The 10,179-nt window shown below is 46.2% G+C and overlaps 2 protein-coding genes across 4 annotated transcripts in view; both read left to right on the top strand.

Moving 5' to 3' along the window:
- Positions 1 to 7,067, top strand: part of KNSTRN (kinetochore localized astrin (SPAG5) binding protein) — a 36,738-nt gene extending 29,671 nt beyond the window's left edge. The window contains exon 6 of the mRNA XM_026456330.1: positions 7,050 to 7,067. Coding sequence (XP_026312115.1) covers positions 7,050 to 7,067 — 18 coding nt within the window. The remainder of the gene's footprint in view (positions 1 to 7,049) is intronic.
- Positions 7,068 to 7,298: 231 nt separating this feature from the next.
- LOC111524262 (isovaleryl-CoA dehydrogenase, mitochondrial) overlaps positions 7,299 to 10,179 on the top strand; it is a 23,451-nt gene continuing 20,570 nt past the window's right edge. For all 3 annotated transcript variants that reach the window (XM_026456348.2, XM_023189417.1, XM_026456347.1), the window contains exons 1-3: positions 7,299 to 7,552; positions 9,175 to 9,264; positions 9,473 to 9,524. In XM_026456348.2, coding sequence (XP_026312133.1) covers positions 7,409 to 7,552; positions 9,175 to 9,264; positions 9,473 to 9,524 — 286 coding nt within the window. In that variant the 5' untranslated portion in view covers positions 7,299 to 7,408. The remainder of the gene's footprint in view (positions 7,553 to 9,174; positions 9,265 to 9,472; positions 9,525 to 10,179) is intronic.

Below are 10,179 nucleotides of genomic sequence, written 5' to 3'. Positions count from 1 at the left end.
GGATATATACCCAGTAATGGGATTGCTGGGTCAAATGGTATTTCTAGTTCTAGATCCTTGAGGAATCGCCACATCATCTTCCACAATAGTTGAACTAGTTTACAGTCCCACCAACAGTGTAAAAGTGTTCCTGTTTCTCCACATCCTCTCCAGCACCTGTTGTTTCCTGACTTTTTAATGATTGCCATTGTAACTGGTGTGAGATGGTATCTCATTGTGGTTTTGATTTGCGTTTCTCTGATGGCGAGTGATGATGAGCGTTTTTTCATGTGTCTGTTGGCTGCATAAATGTATTCTTTTCAGAAGTGTTTGTTCATATCCTTTGCCCACTTTTTCATGGGATTGTTTGATTTTTTTTCTCGTAAATTTGTTTAAGTTCTTTGTAGATTCTAGATATTAGGCTTTTGTCAGATGGGTAGATTGCAAAAATTTTCTCCCATTATGTAGTTTGCCTGTTCACTCTGATGGTAGTATCTTTTGCTGTGCAGAAGCTCTTTAGTTTAATTAGATCTCATTTGTCTATTTTGGCTTTTGTTGCCATTGCTTTTGGTGTTTTTGTCATGAAGTCCTTGCCCATGCCTATGTCCTGAATGGTATTGCCTAGGTTTTCTTCTAGGGTTTTTATTGTTTTAGGTCTAACATTTAAGTCTTTAATCTATTTTGAATTAATTTTTGTATAAGGTATAAGGAAGGAATCCAGTTTCAGCTTTCTACATATGGCTAGCCAGTTTTCCCAGCACCATTTATTAAATAGGGAATTCTTTCCCCATTTCTTGTTTTTGTCAGGTTTGTCAAAGATCAGATTGCTGTAGATGTGTGGCATTATTTCTTTTTTTTTTTTTTTTTTGAGACGGAGTCTCGCTCTGTCACCCAGGCTGGAGTGCAGTGGCTGGATCTCGGCTCACTGCAAGCTCCGCCTCCCGGGTTTACGCCATTCTCCTGCCTCAGCCTCCCAAGTAGCTGGGACTACAGGCGCCCGCCACCTTGCCCGTCTAGGTTTTTTTTGGTATTTTTTAGTAGAGATGGGGTTTCACTGTGTTAGCCAGGATGATCTCGATCTCCTGACCTCGAGATCCGCCCGTCTCGGCCTCCCAAAGTGCTGGGATTACAGGCTTGAGCCACCGCGCCTGGCCTGGCATTATTTCTAAAAGAGGCTCATTATTAATAAAGACATTTCTATTGGAATATTCTAAGGAATATTAGAATTGTGACAGGAACCAGGGAAAAAAACCAAATATATTTCATATCTTATCACAGTCATAATGTATTTATATATATATACACACACACACACACACACACACAACATTGGATTCAGCCGTGCCGTGGCTCACAGCTGTAATCCCAGCACTCTGGGAAGCTCAGGCAGGAGGATCACTTGAGCCCAGGAGTTTGAGACCAGCCTGGGCAATTTAGCCAGGAGTCATCTCTACTTAACATCGAAAAAATTAGCCAGGTATGGTGGTGCACGCCTTGTAGTCCCAGCTACTCAGAAGGCTGAGGTGGGAGAATTGCTTGAGCCCATGAAGATGAGGCTGCAGTGAGCCATGATGTCCTCACTGCACTCCAGCCTGAGTGACTGAGCGACTGAGTGAGACCTTGTCTCTATAAAACAAAAACAAGGCTGGGCGCGGTGGCCCACACCTATAATCCCAGCACTTTGGGAGGCCGAGGCAGCCTGATCACTTGAGGCCAGGAATTTGAGACCAACCTGGCCAACATGGGGAAACCCCATTCTCTAATAAAATGCAAACATTAGCCAGACATGGTGGTGCAAACCTGTAATCCGAAATACTCTGGAGGCTTGAACCTGGGAGGCAGAAGTTGCAGTGAGCCGAGATCATACCACTGCCTCCAGCTTGGGCGATAGAGGGAGACTGTTTCAAAAAAAAAAAAAAAACCACACACACGTTGAATTCAATTTTATAATATATTTTTTAGCATTTTTGTGTCCATTCATGAGAAATATTGACCTGTAATTTTCTTCCGTTTTTTTTTTAGACAGAGTCTCACTCTCGCCCAGGCTGGAGTGCAGTGATACCATCTCGAGTCACTGCAACCTCCACCTCCCAGGTTCAAGCAATTCTCCTGCCTCAGCCTCCTGAGTAGATGGGATTACAGGCACCTGCCACCGCGCCCAGCTAATTTTTGTATTTTTAGTAGAGATGGGGTTTCACCATCTTGGTCAGGCTGGTCTTGAACTCCTGACCTCGTGATCCACCTGCCTAGGCCTCTGAAAGTGCCGGGATTACAAACATGAGCCACCGTGCACACCCTGTAATTTTCTTTTGTAATGTTTCTTTCTGTTTTTTTTTGTTTTGTTTTGTTTTGTTTTGTTTTTTGAGACAGAGTGTTGCTCTGTAGCCGAGGCTGGAATGCACTGGTACAGTCTCAGCTCACTGCAAGCTCTGCCTCCCAGGTTCACGCCATTCTCCTGCCTCAGCCTCCCAAGTAGCTGGGACTACAGGCACCCGCCACCATGCCCGTGCTAATTTTTTGTATTTTTAGTAAAGATGGGGTTTCACCGTGTTAGCCAGCTTGGTCTGATCTCCTGACCTCGTGATCCACCTGCCTTGGCCTCCTAAAGTGCTGGGATTACAGACATGAGCCACCATGCCCGGCCTCCTTTTGTAATGTTTCTTGTAAGATTTTTGGTGTCAAGGTTATATTGGCCTCATAAAATGAGTTGAAATAATAAGTTTGGTATTCCTTCTTATTTATTTTTTCTTAGGTTTACACTTTTATTTATTTATTTATTTATTTATTTATTTATTTATTTATTTATTTATTTATTTATTTATTTTGGTTTGAGACGGAGTCTTGCGTTGTCACCCTGGCTGGAGTTATGTGGCGTGATCTCAGCTTACTGTAGGCTCTGCCTCCTGGATTGTAGCGATTCTCCTGCCTCAGCCACCCGAGTAGCTGGGATTATAGGTGCCCGCCACCATGCCCAGCTAATTTTTTGTCTTTTTAGTAGAGATGGGGTTTCACTATGTTGGCCAGCCTGGTCTTGAACTCCTGACCTCGTGATCCGCCCGCCTCGGCCTCCCAAAGTGCTGGGATTACAGGCATGAGCCACCGCGCCCGGCCTATACCCATATTTCTTACTTAAGTATTTGGAAGAATTCGTTAGTGAAGTCTTTTAGGCTTGGAGTTTTCTTCATGGAAGGTTTTTCATTGTGAATTTCAATTTATCTGGTAGATATAGGACTATTCAGATTTTCTATTATGTCAGTTTGTGTCAGTCTGATTTATCCATTTCATCTACATTATCAAATTTATTAGCATAAATTGCTCAACATATCCTTATCTTTTTCATATCTGTAGGATTTGAGAGCCGTCCCCTTTTTAATTCTTGATATCAGATATTTGCAATTCCTCTTTTTTTTTTGATAAGTCTTGCTAGCGGTTTATCAATTTTTAAAATCTTTTTTTATTTTAGGAGATAGGCTCTTGCTATGTTGCCCAGACTAGACTCCAACCCCTGGGTTCAAGCAATCCTCCTACCTCAGCCACCTGAGTAGCTGGGATTACAGGTATGTACCACAGCACCCAGTTTAATTTTGTTAATCTCCTTATTTTCTGTTTTTAATTTTTTTTAGAGACAGTGTTTTGTTCTGTTGCCTAGACTGGAGTACAGTGGCCCAATCATAACACACTGTGACCTCAGACTCCTGGGTTCAAACCATCCTCCAGTCTCAGTCTCTCAAGAAGCTGAGACTACAAGCACAACCCACCATGCCTGGCTAATTTTTAAAATTTTTTGTAGAGACCAGTCTTATTGTGTTGCTCAGGCTGGTCTCGAACTCCTGACCTCACGTGATTCTACTGCCTCAGCCTCCTAGAATGTTGGAATTACAGATGTGAGCCACCATGGCTGGCCCACATTACCTCTTAAGATGACTCGAAAGTGCTTCAAACATAATTGTGCCCAAAACAAGCTCAAAGTCTTTCCTCTCAGACCTGATTCTTTTCCAGTGAACCTACACATGTATTGTAGGTTTGAGTTAAGAAAAGTGCCAACAGTGCAACACATAAATAAGCAAAGGACATGATCTGACAGTCCACAGAAAAATAAGGGCTTTCTGTATGAAAAAATCCTCCACCTCATTCATAAGAAGAAAAACTATGGTGTGTCTATACAGTGGAATAGTCTTTAAAAAAAGAAAAAAGAGGACACTCTTAACATAGTGATATGCCAAGATCTCCAAGATACTTTGTTAAGTGTAAGAAGAATATATATTCATAATTGCTTGTATTTACATAAAATGCTGGAATATTCAAGAAACTAATAAAGGTGGGCTGGTGCAGTGGCTCATGCCTGTAATCCAAGCAGTTTGGGAGGCCAAGGCAGGAAGATTGCTTGAGGCCAGGAGTTTGAGACCAGCCTGGGCAACATAGTGAAACCCTCATCTCTACAATATACATATATACATATATATGTATGTATATATGTGTGTATGTATATATGTATAGATATATATTAGGCCGGTGACATATGCCTGTAGTCCCGTCTACTTGGCAGGCTGAGGCCAGAGGATTGCTTGAATCCAGTCATGGCAGTAAGCCATGATTTTGCCACTGCACTCCAGCCTAGGTGACAGAGATCCTGACTCAAAAAAAAAAAAAAATTAATTTCAACCTGATTAAAAAAAAAAAAAAGCAGTGCTATGATCGGGCGTTAACTTCTGAATAGGACTTCAAATTATGGTAAGGGGGTAAGTTAGAAGCTGAGGAATGGGTTCAGGGAAGTTGGATATGGTATGAATGATCTGAAAATGAGAGCAATGTGCCAAGTACTGTGCTGAATCATTAAGTATGCAATTGCCTTTATTCCTCATAACAGCCTTAAAGTTGGCTGGTATGGTTTTCATTTTAAAGAGGATAAAGCAGCGACTGAAAAGATCTAAGGAACATGCTGAAAGTCCCAGAGCTATGTAGTGGGATTGCATAGACCCGTTCCTGGACTCAGGGTACCAACCTGAGATGAGTTGTTCAAGAGCATTGACTCAGCTGGGTTTCGTGGCTCATGCCTGTAATTCTAGCACTTTGGGAGGCCAAGGCGGGAGGATCACATGAGCCTTTGGATCAGCTTGGGCAACATAGTGAGACCGTCCCCCCTCCGCCCTGTCTCTAATTAATTAATTAAATTAAAAAAATAAAGAACATTGACACAACATGGAGGAGGTAAATAGAGCAAGTGGGGAGGGAATAGAGACTTAATTCCATCAGCTCTCCTCTTTCCCCTCACCACTCTTCCTTTCCCTGTGTCCCAAACCCGTGTTTCTAAGTCCTGACTGTTATTCCTATGGTGTATTAAATACATATTATTTACTATTTAATACATCTTTTGTTGTTTGTTTTCTCAAATGTTTTGTGGAGACAATGTCTCCCTATGTTGCACAGGATGGTCTTGAACTCCTGGCCTCGAACGATCTTCCCACCTAAACTCCCAAAGTCCTAGGATTACAGGCATGAGCCACCACGCCTAGCCTATTTAATACATGTTATTTAACATATATAGTATAATACGTAAATATGTACATTTAATATTTACACATATTGAATACAAATGGTCCCCAACTTACGGTCTGTCGCCCAGGCTGGAGTGCAGTGGCGCGATCTCGGCTCACTGCAAGCTGGGCCTCCCGGGTTCACGCCATTCTCCTGCTTCAGCCTCCTGACTAGCTGGGACCACAGACACCCACTACCACACCCAGCTAATTTTCTGTATTTTTAGTAGAGATGGGGTTTCACCTTGTTAGCCAGGATATTCTTGATCTCCTGACCTCGTGATCTCCCCACCTCTGCCACCCAAAGTGCTGGGATTACAGGCGTGAGCCACTGTGCCCGGCCCTACTTAAGATTTTTCAACTTTATGATGGTGTGAAAGTGATAGACATTCAATAGATATTGTACAGTATTCAATAAATTATTTCTAACACTGTCTTATAAAATACGCTTTGTGTTACATGATTGTGCGCAGTGATAAGCTATTGTAAGTGTTCTGAGTATGTTTAAGGTCCACTAGTCTAAGCTATGATGTTTGGTAGGTTAGGTGTTTTTTATGTTTTTTCTTTTGAGAAGGAGTTTCGCTCTTGTTGCCCAGGCTAGAATGCAATGGTGCGATCTCAGCTCACTGCAACCTCCACTTCCTGGGTTCAAGTAATTCTCCTGCCTCAACCTCCTGAGTAGCGGGGATTACTGGCATGCGCCGCCACACCTAGCTAATTTTTGTATTTGTAGTAGAGACAGGGTTTCTCCATGTTGGTCAGGCTGGTCTCGATCTCTCAGCCTCAGGTGACTCACCTGCCTCAGCCTCCCAAAGTGCTGGGATTACAGGCATGAGCCATCATGTCCGGCCTAGGTGTATTTTTAAAGTGCATTTTTGACTTACAATATTTTCCATTTACAATGGGTTTATCGAGAAGTAACCCCACTGTAAATCGAGGCACGTCTCCAATCTGGAAGGCAGCTACTCCTTAATAACCCCTTTCCCATAAAACATAAATCAAGGCCGGGCGCAGTGGTTCACGCCTGTAATCCCAGCACTTTGGGAGGCAGGGGCGGGCGGATCACAAGGCCAGGAGATCGAGACCATCCTGGCTAACACGGTGAAACCCCGTCTCTACTAAAAATACAAAAAAATGAGCCGGGCGTGGTGGCGGGCGCCTGTAGTCCCAGCTACTGGGGAGGCTGAGGCAGGAGAATGGCGTGAACCCGGGAGGCGGAGCTTGCAGTGAGCCGAGATGGCGCCACTGCACTCCAGCCTGGGCGACGGAGCACTTCACTGCGCTCCAGCCTGGACGACAGAGCGAGACTCTGTCTCAAACACACACGCACATACACAAAACAAAACCGTGAATCAAAATCTACAAACCTTGTCATATAATAAAGCAAATAAAGCAAGGTGTACTAAGTTATAAGCTGTGTGCACATTAGAGCAAGCACTACTTTTCCGATCTTAATTATTCCAGAGATGCTTGACCAATTTACTGAGCACGTGGGCAGTTTTCTGATTGCTGTTTCCACACTTTGCTTTCCCACAGAGAGACTTCCGCAGTTAGGGGCTGCTATGTCAACACAGGGAGATAAAAAGAAAAAAAAAAAAAAAAACACTTGCTTTTCTACCCCCCTAAAAACACCCATCCTAGGGAGCACGCCAGCATTTCCAGCTCTCAGGGCAGGGCCACCCGGCCTGCGGCCGTTGCATTGGCTGGAAGCTGGCGGGCGATCACTGTTGATCTGCTCGGGTGCGGCCCAAGTGCAGCACAGCCTTCGGCGGGCCGCCTAGGGTGATTGGCTGCTGCAGACCCACCCCCTCGTCGGTTTGCGGATCGGCGAAGCCTGGATTGGTGGAGCTAAGAGCAGGCTCAGCAGCAGTTCAAGCTCTTGGTTCAGGGCAGAGATGGCGACTGCGACTCGGCTGCTGCGGTGGCGTGTGGCGAGCTGGAGGCTGCGGCCGCCGCTTGCCGGCTTCGTTTCTCGGCGGGCCCACTCGCTTTTACCGGTGGACGATGCAATCAACGGGCTAAGCGAGGAGCAGAGGCAGGTGAGGAGACTGACTCCCTTCCTAGCCCCAAGGTCTCCTTCCTGCCTGGTCCCCATCGGCCCAGCGCCCACCCAGCCTTGGCTTTTGCCCGTGGGCCGTTGGGAGCGCCAGCGCCCGGGCGGGATGCGGGGCCTCCGGCGTCGGGCAGGTCCTCTGACCTCAGCCTGACGTCTGTGGGGTGAAGATTTGAGACCGCAGGGCAGTACTGCTGGAAGTAAGAGAGGAGTCGAGGCTGGGAGAGCTCCTGGGAGACCGATGGTGTTTTGGTGGAAGATTGGCCAGGCTACTGCTTGTGGCACAAGGGCTCTCAATCTGTATGTAGTTCACTTCACCTGAACAGTCTGAGGTATGCTTCTGACACCTGGGTGATCATCGTAATCACCAGGAAGTCTTTTTTGTATAAACAGTTGGAGGGTTTTAAAAAGCTACGGTGAGCTCTTCAGCCCATTGGGTCAAAACACAAAGTTGAACAAGTACTTGAAGGAAGCAATTAGAGGCCAGGCACCGTGGCTCACACCTGTAATCCTAGCACTTTGGGAGGCCGAGATGGGAGGATTGTTTGAGCTCAGGGGTTCGAGATCAGCCTGAGCAACACAGCCAGACCCCCCATCTCATAAAAAAATAGAAAAGAAGAAGACGAAGTATTTACAAATGGAGCGGAACCAGAGTCCTTCCTGAGGCTTCACTTGGAGGCTGGATGGAGCTGGTGGAGGTGTGAGCCTCCCAGCAACTCCATAGTTTATGTTTATAGCCAGCGAATGCTCAGAGCTTCCGTGAACCACCTCAGGCAGAAAGGGTTCAATCCCTGTTCTCAAGCTTCCCTGGCAAGAGGAGTTTCTTTCTTTTTCTTTTCTTTTCTTCTTTTTTTTTTTTTTGAGACGGAGTTTCGCTCTTGTTGCCCAGGCCGGAGTGTAATGGCACGATCTCTGCTCACCGCAACCTCCGCCTCCCAGGTTCAAGTGATTCTTCTGCCTCAGCCTTCCAAGTAGCTGGGATTACAGGCATGCGCCACCATGCCCGGCTAATTTGGTATCTTTAGTAGAGACGGAGTTTCTCCATGTTGGTCAGGCTGGTCTCAAACTCCCAACCTCAGGTGATCCTCCTGCCTCGGCCTCCCAAAGTGCTGGGATTACAGGCGTGAACCACTATGCCCAGCCACCAAGAGGAGTTTCTAATCTCTTTGGTAATCAGTCCCTTTTAGTCAAAGGTTCAGGAGCTTGAAAGAGGCTGACAACTGTTGAGATCTGGAGGCTGCCTGGAATGCAGCTGGAGCACAGAGGGTGGGAGGTGGGAAGGTGCTGGGGAAGCTGGGAGAGTCAGCTGGGGTCAGCTCCTGCAGGGCCTAGCAGACCTGGGTGAGAAGCTTGTGTTTCATTCTAAGTATAGTGGAAACCAATGGAATGATTTTTACGTAGGGTGTAACGTTTTAAAAATTACCATCAAGCTATCTAGGCTGAAGACCTTAAGAAAGAAGATCATCTCTGAGGAGACATAAACTACTGAGGCCTCTCACTTTCAGTCCGATGCTGTTTGGTGAAATTACTTGTGACCTTTTCTCTCGAATGTGCCTTGGTAGTGGAGATGCTTTCCGCAGTGCCATCTGTTTACTTCTCTCCTATTAGCTTCGTCAGACCATGGCTAAGTTCCTTCAGGAGCACCTGGCCCCCAAGGCCCAGGAGATTGATCGCAGCAATGAGTTCAAGAACCTGCGAGTGAGTTGGGAGGCCTGGGCACTGGGGGGCAGTCTGGGAGTGGGGCTGAGCTTCACTGCTGCCTGGAAGAGCTCACGCAGTTTTCTGGTAAATGAAGCCTCCCTAAGAATGCAGCCCCTCTCTCTGAAGTGTTTTGGTCTCATTGTTCCAGCCACATGTGACTGGCTGCCTTCCCCTCAACACTCATTCCACTCTATTCTGTTGGCAGGAATTTTGGAAGCAGCTGGGGAACCTGGGCGTATTGGGCATCACAGCCCCTGGTGAGTATAGTGTATTTCCCTAAAGAGAACTTTTCTTGTGTGCCCTTTAAGACAGTTCCCAAAAGAAGCAGGAAGGGAAGGGAAAGATTGTGTTTAAAGAAACCCAGAACTGCATCTTTTGGACCTGTGAAAGCACCCATTGATTGTCAGCCCAGAGAACAGAACACTCTTCTATTTTATTAGACAGTGATGTGGAGAAGGCAGAGGGATTAACTTGGTCATTGTGGCTCACTTGGATCAGGATCAGTCCAACTCTTGAACTCTGCTTACTTAACGGGCTCACCCAGGTGATCTGGGAAGTTTAGAAAACTCTGGATCAAGTGCTTGTCTTCATGGTACCTCAGTCCTGCTGCCTCCCCTAATCCCTGTAAGCTTTGTCCTACCTGTGGGTCCTACCTGTGGCCTCGGCAGGAACACTCCGGGCACGGTGTCCCTGCAGGGACTGCCTGTGTCCTCTTCTGCCCACACCTTGGAGCTCATTTGGGAGCAGATGGCAGGGGGAGTAGGGTGGGGGCTGGGCAGGGGAGAGAGATGTCTATCTGGGCTTCCAGGTGAGGTGGCCAGATGATGTGTTTACTAGGCTCTCTGGAGGGAGAAGGCAGGGATCTGGCAGGCTCTGGTTTGGATTTTTTTTTTTTTTTTTTTTTTTTTTTTT

This window comes from Piliocolobus tephrosceles, chromosome 6 (genome assembly GCF_002776525.5).
Source record: "Piliocolobus tephrosceles isolate RC106 chromosome 6, ASM277652v3, whole genome shotgun sequence".
Lineage (NCBI taxonomy): Eukaryota > Metazoa > Chordata > Mammalia > Primates > Cercopithecidae > Piliocolobus > Piliocolobus tephrosceles.
The sequence above is the reverse complement of the archived record's forward strand: the minus strand, read 5'-3'. Positions and strand labels throughout refer to the sequence as shown.